Source organism: Podarcis pityusensis (assembly GCF_964106645.2).
Source record: "Podarcis pityusensis genome assembly, chromosome: 10".
Taxonomy (NCBI): Eukaryota; Metazoa; Chordata; class Lepidosauria; order Squamata; family Lacertidae; genus Podarcis; species Podarcis pityusensis.
Window position 1 is genome coordinate 55,556,566 of NC_138035.1, and position 16,099 is coordinate 55,572,664.

Sequence of the window (16,099 nt, forward strand, 5' to 3'; positions counted from 1 at the left end):
CTCGAGGTGGCCTCCTGGCTTCTCCCAAATGTTGCCTCAGAGGCGAGTGTCGGGTCTGAGCATGCGCGGGAGCCAGGCGGGCACCATCGGCCGCTTTCCAGTGTCTGCCGCTAAGCGCTGCTTTTTTTTTTTTTTCACTCCAGCCTCGCTGGTGGCTTACGGGAGCGGCGGCGCAGCTTGCCGTGGGTTTCTCCGGGGCGTGGTCTCGGGCTTTGCCCACTCCACCCAGCGACGCGATCCACGAGCACCCAAGGGTGGGGGAAAGAGGGGGACGTGGAGAGGTGGGGAGGAGGGGGGAGCTCCCCAGCCGCAGCCCAGGAAGACCTTCGGGACCCAGGCTGCCCCAGCGACGATGGGGCTGGAGAAAGAGAAAGCGGACACCAAGATCTTCATGGATGAATACGGCTTCAACCGAAGCAGCAGCCCCGCTCTGTCGGACGCGGAGAAGAGCCTGGAGAAAACCCCGGACAGGGACCCGCGCGGGATTAACACGCATCTGAAGGTGAGCGAGGCCGCCTGACTCGGGTTTGCTTTCCGCCTCCACACGTTACCGTGTCCCTCCTCCACCTGTTTCTGCCGCTGCTTTGCATTGCAGCGATCGGGGCTCCCTCCCTGGGCCATGGACTGTTGATTCCATTTAAGGCGATTTCAACCAAGCCAAAGAGTTACAAGTCACCGTATTTTTTATTTTCTCTTTCCGGAGGTTGGAGGGGTAGAATGTCTTGTGGTGGTCCTACTACTACTACTACTATTATTATTCGTTGGTACTTGTGCCGATCGACTTAAAATGGATCGGAATTGCATTTCCACGTTCTCTGCGGTGCATTAAAAAAAACCTAGATCCATTTCAGAACATTTGAATCGAAAGCGTGTGCCTGTTTGATTCAGCAGGATTCTTTCAGAACTGTAACAAAAGCAGCAGTTTAGCTTTGTGTTGGTTGCCCACTCGTCTCCCCCTCCCTTTGCATAACTGTCCTTGTTGCGTTTCAAAACAGAGGCTTATGTCGCTGCTTGCTTGTTGTGTCTCTCGTTCCAGCTGGGATTTGCGGATGTGATTGCGGAGCCGGCGTCCACGCATTCCTTCGACAAAGTCTGGATCTGCAGCCACGCACTCTTCGAGCTCAGCAAATACCTGATCTATAAGATCCTGACGCTCTTCCTTGCGGTCCCCTTGGCCTTTGTGGCAGGGATCCTCTTTGCTGTGCTCAGCTGTCTGCACATCTGGTAAGAACCCAGCTTCTTCTGTCTGCTGACATTTTTAACATTATCCCCTGTATGCCATATAGAAATAACACGGTGGACTTTGGGAATTATGAGGAACCATCTTTCATGCTTCTCCTAGGAGTCCTACCCCTCGCCACCTCTTCAGGTGGTAATTTTAGGGCCACTATTAATTATTTTATGTTAGTTTTGGGTAGCATTCTGACAGCTTCTGGATCCAATGGGAACTTACTTAAATGTGTGCAAAAGATTGCATTTTTAAAGTCCTCCTTTCCTTTGCACCACAATTGGAGTTGACCTTGCTCAGAAGTAAGACCAGGCCCATCCATTCCCATTGTTTTATTTCTGCACCTGACGGCAGAAATGTGCAGACTTGACCCACTAAAAAGCATTGCTTTTGATGTGACAGCGGGTGACATGTTCTATCTTTGATGGCCATTCGCACATACAGATTGTTTCAGCTGCAGCCATCAGGTGGTGAGCAGGCACATGTGAGCCAGCCCTGTGTCCTTGCACATAATGGAATTCTGCATCCTACCACACATGCCTAATCCTTGCATCACAGTACCTCTCTTAAGAAGGTCACTGTTCTTCCCATTTTACAGATGGGCTTCTGAGGCAAAGAGATAACTTGCCTGGAGCCGTCAGGTAAAGTTGATTCTGACGCAGGCCCGACAGGTTGGGATGCTACAGTGCTTCTTATGCATGTGAGCCCCAATCCTGCAAATAGATGTGTATATGTGAGGCAGTAATATGCACATTAAGAGCACCAGCCTCTCCATTCTGGCTTGGAGTGGCTAGGAGCCTGCCCACCTGTCCCCACGCTTCCTGGGCTGCTCCTCCACTGCTCTGGGTGGCAGGCAGGGTGGAACGCTGATACATCTCCTTGCTGTGGGCACAAGGGAGCTTAGGTGTGTGTCTGTGCCAGTCTCACCAATAACTGAAGTGCCAGAAAAAACCAGGAGGTGAAAATATGAACAGGCATTATGAGAGTTCCAGGACACATTCCAGCCAGGCAAAAATGCTCAGTTCTGAGTGCCATGTGAAGAGACCCATGGCTGTGTCAGATTCCTGCACCTGAGGTTCCCCACCACCTCTGTGCTAGGTATTTGTCATTCCAGATTTTTGAGCTGCTGTCTCAAGATTCGTGCTGTGCTTCCCGTCTTGATCCCATGAGTCCATTTTAGCTTGCAGCATCCATTGCAGGGTGATACCTGAGCTGACTCAGCATGTCTGGTACCTGCAAAAGCACCACAATAGCTAAAGAGAACTGAGAGCATCCTGTGTGTTTCTGGCTGAGCTGTGGCCTGTCCCATGCTGACCTAGTTCCTTGCTTGATTATTTGCTCGTTGAAATGTATCGTTTCTTACTTTGATTTGATTTTATGGACCTTGTGGACACATTAAATGGGATTACACTGAAACAAAGTGCTCGGCCCATTGAGCCCTCTGTTGTCTACTCTGGCTGGCAACCGCTGTCCAGGGTCTCAGGCAGCCCTCTATCCCATCATGTTCCACCTGATCCTTTCGCACTGCAATGGGGAACCTGTGGCCCACTGGCAGCATTTGCCATAATTTTGCACAGCTCAAAGAAATGGGGTGGCACAAAGATAGATTGGGGGTAGAGGGAAAAGAGGAAGAGAGAGGTAGACAATGCTGCTGACTCCACCCACTTTTGGCTATGGCTCCACCCACCATGCGTTGACTTTTCCCATGGCTCAACAGCCCTTTGTAGGAAAGGATTCCCCGGCCTGCTTTCACTGGAGAAGCTGGAAATGAACATTGGGGACTTTTGCAAGTAATGTGTGTGCTCTACCACTGAAGTACAGCCCCCGCTCCACATAATTGGGACTGCATTTTCTAGTTGTAACCCTCTTTGAAATCGATCACTGTTTTATGTGTCTCCCCACACTGAGAAAGGAATCAAGAGTGCGATATTACAACTGGGGAGATTCATAAATTCATACTGATGCTCTTGTTCACAGTAATCAACATTTGACAGAAAGAATTCAGAGGCATGTATCGTCTGTATTTTGTAAGGGAGAGGCTTTGGGTCAGGGTTAACAACTATCAGAAATGAAAGCATTGAGCAAAATCGTATGAAAGGGCATCTGTTGCTTGTGCCAAGTATTTGCTAAATGAAAACCTATACCCTTGAGAGAAACACCATGCCATTGCTGATGCCCCATCACTTTGGTGCTACCGAAGAGACAATTGAAACAAAATATTTTAAAAGCACATATTCGAAATCTTATTCAGTTTCATTTCAAAAGGTCACATCCCTCCCACCCAGCCATAACTGTGTACCCAACTATATTGACTATGTTGGAGAAGTTTGGTAATCACTTTGGATGAATGTGTCAACACAACCTTGGTCAAATGGCAGTGTTTAACCCAACTTGCATGCTTGAAACTCCCCCTGCCCATTTTATTCTAACAACAACCCAGTTAGGCTGAGAGGCAGTGACTGGCTCAAGGTCGCCCAGGGAACTTGGTGGCTGAGAAGAGGGGACTTGAAACCCTTGCCTTGTCCACACCAGAGTTTACTGTGTGATTGCCGCTATTCATCTTCCCATTTAATTTGCATCGTCCCCATGACATTACCCTCAAAACACCACCAATGATTACACTTCCCCCCCTGTGAATTTGGGTTTAACCAATAGGGGGATCATCCAATAAATGGGAGGAAATTGGGCTGAACTCAGGGTCACAGGCAATTTGTTTCAGTGTTTTAGGGTGAGTGGCTTTCTGCTTCTCTTTTGATACCCAAAAACTGTGCAAGGGCTGACATGTGGATGAGAGGCTGCTTGCTCTTTCCACCAACCACTCCACGTTGGATGATGCTCTGAAGGAGGAGTACGGGCCATACTTGTACTTCTCTGCAGAATCAGGAGCCCTGAAGACACAAGGCTCAACCTTTGCCTAATATGTGGAGCTAGAGGTGTGTGTGGATTGGTGCAGTGTGAGGCCAGGAGGCAATTCCCACCCCCCACCCCTACAGAAGGCTAATATCGGCTGAGAGCAATTTATTAAAAAATGTTTGCTTCAATGTAGTGATTAGTAATAGGCCCAAATTGCTTGCCAGGATCAAATTTGGCTTTTATTACAAAGTACAAAAATTAAACAAGCATTATTTCATTTTATTGTTAAACACCTTAAAATACATTGAAAAACCTTTCAGGTGGCTTGTGTATGGATCAATCATCCTGATTTAAGAATGGTGGCTATTTACTGATGTGCTGATTTGCTTGAGGGGAGGTTACCCCACACTTTCCAGGGTGTGTTCCCATCACTTTCCTTATTGCAAAAAGTCTGATCTTCTGGGGAAGCAGATGTGTTGCACAAGGCCTGCCAATCAACTATCGTTGTGCAACCCAAATTTGCTGGTATGCGATTGACTCCTGCTCCCAAATAGCAACAGGCTTGAAGCGCCCTGGGAGAATCCTTGCCTGGTGCCAAAATGAGGTTGGTGCCAGCAAGGCCTCCCTAAGGAGGAAATTCCACAGGTGGAGGGGCCACTACCGAGAAGGCTCTGTCTGTGGTTGCCACCAGATGTGGGAACACTAGGACAAAAGCTTCTGAAGATGACTTGGATACACAGGCAAATTGGAATACATTTGATTGGGGTTCTTTGGTGCATTTGATATACAATTCAAACATCTGAAAAGCTAAAAGAGAAAAGACTTAGATCAATTTATTATTTTTTTCATAACAATGTCACTTAATGTCTTCCTGGTTTTCACCCTACAACGCCCGTGAAGAATGTACTCTCATTTCAGCTGTGCTTGTGAAAAAGAAAAAAAAAATCCTAAAGGTGGAGTCAGGTGGGTGGAAATGTTGGGCCATTGTTCTTTTTTCCTGTGGAATCCCTTTGGTTTGGGAGCATGTAATTCTTGCTTGTTTTGAGGGCAGGGTAGTGAATTCCTCTCGAACACTCCCAGTGCCCTTTGGGAAAGAGCCAAAGCAACTCCACTGTGGGGGAGATTGCTAGATACCCTGGGCTTGGCCAGTTCCACAAGAGGCAGTTAATTCCAGCCACAATATTTTGTTTCTTCGGCCTGGAAAAGCGAGACCCTGTTATTAACCTGCCTCAGAACGATGTACATTGGGAGGAACAACATTCTCCTGTGTGGGGAAGCGTTTTGGAAACCCTCCTTTAGGAAGCATTGCTGAAGTGCCAAGAGAGAGGAGTTGTTGCAGTGTTAGCATGCCAAAAATTTGCACAAGAGCTTGACCTCACATTCCTTCAGCACCCAGAACTCTCTGTGACTAGAGAAGCAGTTGAGTTGCAGACCCATGTTGGAGGGCAGGATGTTTTACCTCTCTGTGGTCTAAATTTTGCACCTCTCCCCATCCACAGACAAGCCTTGTTACATTGGGAACAGAATTACGGTTTTGTTTTGTTTTTGGGGAAGGATACAATAGCATGCTTTAAAAAAAAAAATAATTAAGTGCTACTGTTACTGTTTTAGCATTCCTTGAACCTTTCCCCTCTGGCAGGTTTAGTTACATTGGTGGCCATAGTTACACTATCTGTTAGGTATGAAAGAACAATCTGAATCTGTGCCAGTACCAACCACCAGTTGAGTGAGCTGTTCGCAGGCTTGTTAAAAGAAAGGTTGCCTCTCCACATTCCTCTGTTGCTTTGAATGGATCTTTCTCCTTTCCTTTTGGCCGTAGACTTAAATTAAGGAAGAAATGTCAAGAAGCACATTGCATGTCCTGCATGAGATTTGCCTATGTGTTGCCTATGCGTTACTTCTGAGTAAACAACGGTAGCAAGCAACTGCAAAGCGGAAATTTGGGGGCTATGAATATATTGTAGGCATTTGTCTTTTTGTGGATTTCTCTGTAAATCCAGCTGTGTGTTGGGATGCTAGAATTCAGCCATGCCCAGGATTTCTCAAACCACACCCTGAGCAAACGTGTTGGATCAATTTTGTGCATAATAACAATAATTCTTTTTTTTATTTTATTTAACAAACCATGAGAATAGTAGAACTTAATGGCTGGTGTTTCAGAAAGTGTCATTCATTTAAATTTTCTCTTTTCTCTTTTCTAGGATTGTGGTTCCTTTCACAAAGTCCTGCCTTATGGCTTTGCCCTCTGTGCAAGCTGTATGGAAGAGTGTGACAGATGTTTTCATTGCACCGCTATATCACAGCGTAGGAAGGTGCTTTGCATCAGTCGACATACGCCTTGTCCAAGAGTGAACATCTGGGAACTAACGCTACTCTAGTCTTAAACAATGTTAAACCTCCTTGCTGAATAATTCATTCCAAATTACTACTGTTTAAATGGCTGACTTTTTTTTTTTTACCTCTTCTTCCATCAGGGTTGCACTTTTCTGGAAACAAAGCTTGCTTTGGGAATGGGGGAAAATTGTTAAGAAAAAATGATTCCATTTTCTAAATGAAAAATAACAGGCTGCATTTGGCATCACTTTATTTTAATGGTACTATCATTGTCTGGTCCCCACAGATGTGTCATGGGGACTTACATGACCACATCACATATGCCTGCCCAGACATGTATTACTACAATGAATCCTAACTACAAGAAGTCACTGTGCACTGTATCAACTAAAACGGTATCTATTGTATTACCCAATTTCTTTGACAGCTAATACCTGGCCTATTTTATGCATGTTTTACTATACAGCTCACTCTCAGAATTCTAAATGTATCCAGAATATTGTTTGTTACTCCTGGGGGGGGGGGGGAATCTTCATCTGAATCCTAATTTAAGTCTTCTCTTTCAGCAACAGCTAGCACCCTATAAAACAAAGGTAAGGAACATCTGGCCCTCCAGCTGTTGCTGCACTAATCTACAGCTCCCATCATCTCTGACCATTGGTCATTCTAGTTAAGACTGATGAAGTCCAGCACTGTCTGGAGGACCACGGGTTCTGCAAACATGTTCTAGAATCAATCAAGTCTACTTGGCATAAACCTACCAGCAATACTTGTAGTCTCTCAGATCCAGTGGCTTCCAGTGCACTAAGTGCACAGCTCAAGGCCAGATTGAGTCCGTCTGGGTGCCCTTGGTCATTAATGGGATCTAGGGACTTGGGCCATAGTTGGAGTCTCAAAAGCAGCAGGTAGGGAATCCATATTGGTCAGGCAAGGGCCTCGGCTAATGCTTATAGCAACTCATAAGCATTGCCAAATGCAGGGATCAATGCTGCACTTCCCTCCTCCCTTCCATGCTTAAAGAAAACCATTGGATGTCTGAAGACCTATTCCTTAGGAGTTCATTAGTCTCAGACTAATCTCAGACTCAAATAATGAGAATCCCATGGTGCTCAACCATGTTCCAAGATGCCCATGGAGGAATGCAGGCAACTGCTCTTTTTTGACCCAGTGAATTGAGAAGCTCATACATTAGCTCTATATTTTGCATACATGGGATATGGGGTTCTCAACTGGGGTAACAAATCACACCACCCCTAAAGGGCTTTGCTGAAGATTGCCCTCTTATTGCCTTGGGGTGGTGGGTTACATTTATGTGGCATTTTCTTGATCATAGTGTAACTCTTGGGATTTTATGAGGTTCTTCTGCAGATGGGGACACAGTTCAGGATCCACAGAATTGTGTGCACAGATTTATACAATACTGTTGCATAAGGGAATTAAGTACTTGCCTACTATGCAAACCAGTAAGAATCAAAAGGAAGGGAGAAAGGTTACTTCAAAATTACGAAAAAAAATCCTTCCAGTAGCACCTTTAAGACCAACTAAGTTAGTTCTTGGTATGAGCTTTCGTGTGCAAGCACACTTCTTCAGATACACTGAAACAGAAGTTGCCAGATCCTTCTATATAGTGAAGGATCTGGCAACTTCTGTTTCAGTGTATCTGAAGAAGTGTGCTTGCACACGAAAGCTCATACCAAGAACTAACTTAGTTGGTCTTAAAGGTGCTACTGGAAGGATTTTTTTTATTTTGACTATGGCAGACCAACACGGCTACCTATCTGTAATTCAAAATTACGGTAACTGTTTGAAACAAGGTGTTAACTTGGGTAGAAAATCTTGATGCTTTTATTTAATGAAACTCTTTTGCTGTACATATTGTGTTTTTATGTAAATGGTATGTAACGAATTGCCTTGAAGTCTTATTTTTACGGTCTCCATATTCTTGCCAAGCTTTTATTTTAAAGAAGCAGAATGCTTCAGCCAATCACCTGATCATCACTTTGTAAGTGCCATGCATACAAGTCCACAAAGGTTTCTTGAAGGGAGGAGCTACTGAACTGCCTTCTCCACAAGAACCTGAAGCAGAATCCTGTTGTGCCTGAGACAGTAGTAGAGCATTCCACATGGAAGTGGGTATTCTCTGCTTCTGATCTCCCCAGATTTCTTTCCAAAGAGGGCTGTGTGTGGTTGTAGGTATATGGCCTATGTTCCCCACTTGTGCAGTTTTTGTGCATGGAGATACTAGCATGAAATAATTTTGGGTGCCTGAGAATCTCTAGAGGGAGGTCAATGACCTTTTAAATGAGTGGGGTTTGTTGTCTAGATTTTGAACTGAAATGAAAATCACTGAAATTCTGATATGCAATTCATAAATACACCAAATACTCTGTATGATTCCACTTCGAGACCTAAATGCTGTGTTCTAAGCTATGCCAAAGATTCTGAACAAAGACTCTGTATTTTCAAAGTATTTTTATTAAAATGGTATGTTGAACATTTGAGCTTTTCTTCCTTTGTTGTTTAGCAGCAACACTGTTTAATAATTCACATGATAAACATGTTCTCTTGCGGAAGAAAAGAGGTGCATTTAAAAATTCTGTTCTCAAATCTTTGCTGTCCCCAAGCTTATTGACTCTCAGCCATGTTACTTGAAACCCTAATAACAAAGGTTATTTTCCATGCATTTAATGCAGCTTCAATAAATAGTTTTATATGCATGCCCTGACCCAAGCAAATTGTACTTACTTTGAACTAAACTGATGTTGTATGAATAATATATATGGTCTAAACTAGGGCTGCACCACCATGTGCATCTACCTGCCAGTAAATCTCATTTAACACAGTGGGATTTGGCTTGAAGTAAACATGCCTGGGATTGGGCTTCCCAATTGCAGTTCTACGCCTGTGTCCAGTTCCATATAATTTATTTATTAAATTGCTTTTTAAAAAAATAGAAATGTCTAAGCAATTCATATAAAAAAACAATTTAACGGGGATTGCACACACATTCCAAATTATCAAGTGTATTTTAGCAACCATAAATATTTTCAGAGCAGAGCTACTGCCTGACTATTTTTCACACCCTTGCTCTCGATTTTTCCAGGCAAAATTCAACCTTAAAACATGAAAACGTACAAAGAGCCTTGCTCGGTCAGCCCAGAAGCCCAGCTGGTCCTGTATCCTGTTCTCAATGACCAACCAGGTGCTTATGGAGACTTTCAAGCTATAAAGCCCATCACAGTTTGGGACTAGGCTGCCTGTCTCCACATGTGCCTGCTTGTACAGTGAGATCTTGAACAGATGCCCTCCTTTGAGTGTCCCCACCTTCTGAGTTGTAACAGGAGCCTACCAGAGAAAAGGTTCTTAGAATAATAGAATTGTAGAGTTGGAAGGGACCTGGAGGGTCATTCTGCAGTGCCGGAATCTCAACTAAAGCATACATGGACTGCTCACCCCTTGGCACCTACATTTTGCTGCCATGTGAAGCCAGTTTTGTCCTTCCAGGCCCATTTATGTGGGGGGTTTTTAATCTCTGCTGAGATTTTATGCTGCCTTTTAAATAGACTGCCTAGACTGACCACATAAGCATCCCCAAAACAGAAGAGCCACATCACCAAACAATGAGACAAAGGGGGCACAGATTTGCCTAAGATTTGCATGTGCTAATTGATATGCATAGATGCCATTTTAGAAATAGTTGCCGTCATTTACATAGAAATTCAGTAAATCTCACCAGGGTGGGGAATACTGTGGTCTTGTGTTTCTGCCCTGTCTGCTCTTCAGCAGCTAACAGTTGATGAACAACTTGCTCTTCCTGCATGTGGTTCTTTATATTTGAACTGGGTGCAGACCAGACAGCCCTTCTAACAGAAGACACTGTCAGATAGAAAACGGTCCTCTGTAAAGTAGGGCACACAGCCTCCTATACTTTGCTATGTTCAATTTTGCTTTGTATGTTCATGCTTTGTTGCATTTTTATTTATTTAAGGCACTCCTTAACTGCCTATCGAAAATGTATTCCCCCCCCCCAAAAAAAAACATGGTACAAATATAAAGACATCAAAAATTCACAATCTAGGTTGCAACACCCTTTACAACAGAGCTTGGTGGGTATTGAATTGAGGGGAGTGTCCCTCTGCTCAGCTCCACCCAAAAAGGGATGCTAGTGTCCTCCACTAATGTGGAGCATCTCGTTCCACCTGACCAACAGGCAGGCAGGAGGATCCCTGGTAGCGTTAGCTCACAGGAAGCCCCCAAATAGGGCATTCCATGGGAGGAGATGGTCTGAACATGCCTGGGATCCACTGAATGCTGAGCCAGCCCCACTGCTGTCACTTGATGGCATCAGGCCTGATTGGGGTCTGATTCGTGTCCCTCTCCAGATTGATGCAGCAGTTTGCCTCTCCCTGTTGTCTTCTGCCCTGGCTGGCATGAACAAGAGTGGAAGATGTGACCGTGTTTTGGCTGTTTCATCACTCCGCACCAGGCAGTGATGAAACAAGAGATGTGGACTGTCCTGAAAGATAAATGAAACTGCCAACAGCAGTACAGTACAGCCATTTAATCTCTGGCCCACAATCCTGTTGCAAAATATAAAATCTGAACTCAGCCCAACAGCACACAGGCAACAATATTTTGTGTGGTAAGTTGCATTTAGGAAAGTTTTAAGGGTGGGGTAGAAATGGCTAAGGGATGCGGGTGGCACTTTGGGTTAAACCACAGAGCCTAGGACTCGAATCCCCGCAACGGGTTGAGCTCCCGTTGCTCGGTCCCTGTTCCTGCCAACCTAGCAGTTCGAAAGCATGTCAAAGTGCAAGTAGATAAATAGGTACCACTCCAGCGGGAAGGTAAACAGCGTTACCGTGCGCTGCTCTGGTTCACCAGAAGTGGCTTAGTCATGCTGGCCACATGACCCGGAAGCTGTACGTCGGCTCCCTCAGCCAATAAAGCGAGATGAGCGCCGCAACCCCAGAGTCGGCCACGACTGGACCTAACAGTCAGGGGTCCCTTTACCCTTTACTAGAAATGGCTATTTCTATTACCGTACATTGGCATTTTACGAGTGGCAAAATTAATTCCTTTGCACTTGGAAGGATGACAGAGGTGACCAAGCTACCATAGGGTAGAATAAGGTTACCAGATTTTTTCAGTGAATCCGGGGACACTTTTCAACTTTTGAATGGATTTTGTATGGGGACTGATGTGTAAATCCAGGGACTGTCCCCGGGAAACGGGGATATCTGGTAACCTTAGGGTAGGAAGGTCACCAAAGGGCTGTTTTGACATCTGCTGCTGGGGCTTAAATAACCAGTATACCAAATGAGATGTACACCATGGTAAGTTACCAGATGATAATGGGCCTCTGTGTCTGTATCTACATCTGTATCCACCCACTCTGTTCATTCTCAACACTAAACTATCTGCAGTGAGTCTGAAAGATCTCAGTGGGACACAGGAAAGGGAGCGGCCTTTAAAGTATGGAACACTGAACCAACAAGATGGAAATATAAAATAATAGGAGTTTTGCAGCATCATTCTTCTTCAGGCTACCTTTTCCACTCTCTTTCTCCCAGACACAACCAGCAGCCACACCCTGGATTCCATGATTCCAACACAAGGAAAATAGCTCGCAGGGGTGTGGGTGTGGGTGTGTGGTTCACCTCCATCAACGTTCCTAGAATGTACAATGTAATTTTGGCAAAACAAGGGACAGGACTTGGCCCTTCATGTACATTGTAAAAGCCCAAGCCTTGTTCCTGGTTTTATTATAATTACCGACAAATACAATCCATCCTAGTAAAACTTCTTTTTTATCCTGGCACTGCCGATATGTTTGCATCAGCATCAGTAATAATAATAATAATAATAATAATAATAATTGGGCACACATAATCTGGAGGCTGTTTATTGGCATGCTTTTTTCCTTTTGTCACCCACCTACAGATGACTCCAAACTTCGGAGGCAAAAGCTGCTGCATGGAAGAAAAAAGCTTTTGAAACTGTTACTTCGGGTGAATGTAAAAGAAAGCCCCATGAATCCACATGTATTATATTATTCTTTATTTCCATGGCAGAAGCACCAAGGATCCTCGTGATCGCTCATAAACCCTGACTGAATCAGGCTTCTGGTGTTCATGGGGAAACCACGCAAGACACGGGGAGGCGGCGATTGGAAGGAAGCGGGAAAGGTCCTTCTTCTTTCTCCAAACCAATTTTTTAAAAAAAAAACCCGGACGCGCAAAGTCAACACGGCGTCCGTTTTCTTTAAGCAGACACTAACCGCTTGCCCTCGGATAACTCAGGGAATAAGCGTGCACATGTGTGTACTTCTACGGTCGCTGCAACTGGCAAGGAAACAAGCATCGCCTGAGGCTTTTCCAAAAAGAGGGAAATTAGCAGCAGAGCGCACGTCCTGTTTGTGTGGATTTTACCCTTTCCAACTCCGCGCTGCTCCTCGAGCCTTGGGGATGTGCCGAGATCTACCAGCCCTGTCCTCCAAGTCTAGAGCTGTAGCGGGGAGAACAAACCCCTGGCGCCCAGCCAGGACTCTAACTTAGAGATACCGCCCACTCGGCAGTCTTCTGTTTGTGTGCGTTGTTGGGGGGGGGGCGGTTGTGGTGTGTGTGCGTGCGCGGTAGGTTTTTTTTTTCCCCCACTCCAACAATTCCGGATCTTCCTTCGTCGGATCTTTTAAATTACCGGTCAGTAACGCCCTCCGCAAAGCCTCGAGCAAGCCCAGGACAGCATGTCTGGGAGCAAATACGTAGACTCCGAGGTAGGGCATGCTTTTGCAATGTTTCATTCTTTTCGCGAAGCTGCTTTGCGTTCCTGGCACAGAGTACCTTCTTGCGCCAGCCATCTCTTGAGTGCTCTTGGCTCGTCCCTTATCTCCTGCTCTCCACGGTGGAGCCCTTTCCAGAGCTGGAACTGCAAAGCCTGTTTTCAGGGCAATCGGGGGTTATTTGTCTGTGTTGTGTTGGTAATCTGATCTCCTGGACGGGCACTTGTTTTTTCTCTCCCCCCCCCCGCCTCCCTCCGTGCGCCCTTCGCTCCCAGAGAGAGCCTTCCTGCTTAAACCGCTTCCCCCGCAGCATTTCCAAGGCTGTAGTGGCGCCCACCCAGGCTTAGGGAAAACTCTAGAGTAAGTTGTTGGTTTTTTTTTCCCGGGGGGGGGGTGTTTTGCAAATATGTTCTCTGTCACTGCCCAGTGCAAAGAAAGGACTGGGGTTTCTCTCTCACTCCGCACCACTCCACCCCGGTCTCGGTTAATTCTCACAAGGCAGGAGAGGGAATCTACTGGAGAGCGTCTCCAAAGCTAAACTTGTAACGAGTGTGCAAAAGGCATTTCTTCTTAAGGGGAGCTGCAGTTTGCTAGTCTGGAGAGTGGCGTGGAGTTTGGATTTTCTGAAAACGAAAGCGGCTCGTCTTCGGGCGACGGCGCAACCCAACCGACTTGCGCCAAGAGCATTCAGATTTGAATGGGTTTCGAGAAATCTGTGGGTTGTTGTGGGTCAGGTTGGGACAGCACTCTTTCACCTTAACTTTAGAAAGGTCCTTTTATTTTTTTTAAAAAAGGAGGAAGCGGAGTGAGGGACGGCTGTCAAGCAAGCGACTCTTTGAATGGGTGGCATTCCAGGGAGGCACGATTAGAGGGACTTTTAGAGCCCCGTACTAACACTTATCGCGGATGAGTTCTGCCTTTAACCGTCTTGCGTCCTCCTCCCCCGTCCATTCAGTGATGAATCCTAACGCATGTGAGGGTTTACTCCTGAATGGACCCAAGGATGAGGTATTTGTTCTGGATTAACGGATCCGGAGTACGAGGGGTGTTAAATCGTCGTGGCCTCATTGCAGGAGACGCTTTTTCCCCATCCAGCCTTCCTCCCAAGGCAAGGAGCGCTCTTCCATGCCAACATGTTGGGGTTATTTAGACAAAGGTACGGGGAGTTGTCCTCTGTCCCATTTACATCCCCGTCTCGTCTCGCCTTTGCCTTCCCTTCTCCTTTTGCTGGGGGCATTCAGGGGGTGCCCTGGGGTGCTTACTAGGGTGCCCACATTTGCCACTGAAAATGCTGGCCGCTGCTGCGATCTTATGCGCTCTTTCTTATGAGCGGGCCTCCTGGAACTTGCTGTCGAATGGAAACGCGCGTGGGATTAGGCTGCGCGGTGGCGCGCCGGTTGGCAGCCAGCGCAAGAGCGCAAAGTACTCCTATGCGCGTGAAACGCGAGGCGGGCAAGGTGCCAAGTGTCCCAGCTGATTTGTTGGGGGCAGGGAGTCCCCCCCCCTTTGCTTTATTAAGGGAGAGCTCCCTGCAAGAGGAAACTTGGGGATTCCAAGCTGCGAATTCTCCAAGCGCGTGAACAGGGGCGCGGCGGCTGCGCCCTCCCCGGCTGCAAACCTGCCCAGTTCTTGCGCGCGCCAGGAGAGGACCCCTGGCGGCGTGAGCGGGAGTCGCGGCTCTGCCTGGTACCGAGGGGTGTGGTGTCAGATACTTTCTGTCCATTTAAAAAGCCAGCCTCTGGGGCATTCGCTGGATGAAGTTTCCCCAGGCTCCGCGCGCTCTCCCTGACCAGTGCAGCATAGACAGCCGCTCTCTGAACGTCCGATGAGCGAGTGGGATTTTCTGGACGTGCATCCCCTTCCCAGGACCGCGCCGTTCACTTAGTAGTCGCATCGGATTCACTGACCGCTTTCCCACACCCCTCCCTTTCCAGGACTTTCTTTACACAGCGCCCATCACCATCAGGGAGCAAGGCAACATCTACAAGCCCAACAACAAGGTCATGGCAGATGAAATGAACGAGAAGGAGTTCCATGACGTTCACACCAAAGAGATTGACCTGGTCGACCGAGACCCCAAGCATCTCAACGACGATGTGGTCAAGGTAGGAAGTCCAGAACTTTTCTCAAACCCACAAAAAAAGGGGGGAACCTATCCGAATCTGATCAGAAGACATGCTGGGCTGTGGGTGGGGGTGGGAGAGAGAATGAGACTGGTTGGTATGGGATGCTTGGAGCAGGACTGGTTTTGGTTTGGAAAATCAGCCCAAAAAACAGATGGTGCTGGGGGCTTTCTAAGGAAACAGATCACATTTGTGATTGCTTTTTAGCAAAACACTTTAATTCTCTGTCCGCTAGAATGTTTGAGAACTCCACACAGTACCTTTGCAAACTTTTAATAAATTAACAGCATGTTCAGTAAATCTCATGAAGGAAGCATATCCTGTTTCAGAAATGGAAGCTTCTTCCTATTTACTTTCTAACGGAGCCTTCATTTGAGGCTATTTACTGGATTTTTCCAGTGTGGTAGGCATAGTTATGGAAGAGCTGGGTACAAGCTCCACCCCTTTTCATGGAGGGATTATGTACCTTCTGACAAGTCCCTGCTTTTTAAACTCAGCTGCCCTTCCATAGCCTCGCAGTAATGTGAATGTGAACATGACATAGATTGCAAAATACCTTTGTAAGTGAAAAACAGGAGCAGCAGCTCTTGCACGAAAGCCATTTGTTTAGGTCTCTGTAGGAGAAAGGCTGCAATCCTGTTTACACTTGCCTGGGAACAAACCCCATTAGATACAATGGTCCTTACTTCTCAATACACACACATTGGATTGCACTCTTGGACTGCGATCCTAAACACACTTACTAGAGCAGTGTCGGATTTGCATGTAAGCTAAACAAAC

General features: G+C 46.3%; 2 protein-coding genes and 1 long non-coding RNA gene across 4 annotated transcripts in view; 2 read left to right on the forward strand and 1 right to left on the reverse strand.

Moving 5' to 3' along the window:
* Positions 1 to 261: 261 nt before the first annotated feature.
* On the forward strand, positions 262 to 6,931 carry CAV2 (caveolin 2). Its single transcript, XM_081024234.1, has 3 exons — positions 262 to 502; positions 1,037 to 1,224; positions 6,283 to 6,931. The coding sequence occupies exons 1-3, from the start codon at positions 353 to 355 to the stop codon at positions 6,431 to 6,433; spliced, it is 489 nt and encodes a 162-aa protein (XP_080880360.1). The 5' UTR covers positions 262 to 352; the 3' UTR covers positions 6,434 to 6,931.
* A 44-nt stretch (positions 6,932 to 6,975) lies between these two features.
* LOC308486984 lies at positions 6,976 to 9,190 on the reverse strand. Its single transcript, XR_013991422.1, has 2 exons — positions 8,227 to 9,190; positions 6,976 to 7,931 (listed from the first exon to the last, which is right to left on the reverse strand). It is a non-coding gene; the product is annotated as an uncharacterized lncRNA (long non-coding RNA).
* A 3,509-nt stretch (positions 9,191 to 12,699) lies between these two features.
* CAV1 (caveolin 1) overlaps positions 12,700 to 16,099 on the forward strand; it is a 28,041-nt gene continuing 24,641 nt past the window's right edge. Inside the window, exons 1-2 of one of the 2 annotated variants that reach the window (XM_081023875.1) lie at positions 12,700 to 13,190; positions 15,131 to 15,301. In XM_081023875.1, coding sequence (XP_080880001.1) covers positions 13,161 to 13,190; positions 15,131 to 15,301 — 201 coding nt within the window. In that variant the 5' untranslated portion in view covers positions 12,700 to 13,160. Of the gene's footprint in view, positions 13,191 to 13,254; positions 13,557 to 15,130; positions 15,302 to 16,099 lie in introns of those variants that run through there. The other variant, XM_081023876.1, reaches the window with a different exon arrangement.

Coding starts and splice junctions, on each gene's coding strand:
- CAV2 (XM_081024234.1), top strand. CDS start 353: ATGGGGCTGGAGAAAGAGAAAGCGGACACCAAGATCTTCATGGATGAA. Junction 503..1,036: donor GGATTAACACGCATCTGAAG/GTGAGCGAGGCC, acceptor CTCTCGTTCCAG/CTGGGATTTGCGGATGTGAT. Junction 1,225..6,282: donor CTCAGCTGTCTGCACATCTG/GTAAGAACCCAG, acceptor TCTCTTTTCTAG/GATTGTGGTTCCTTTCACAA.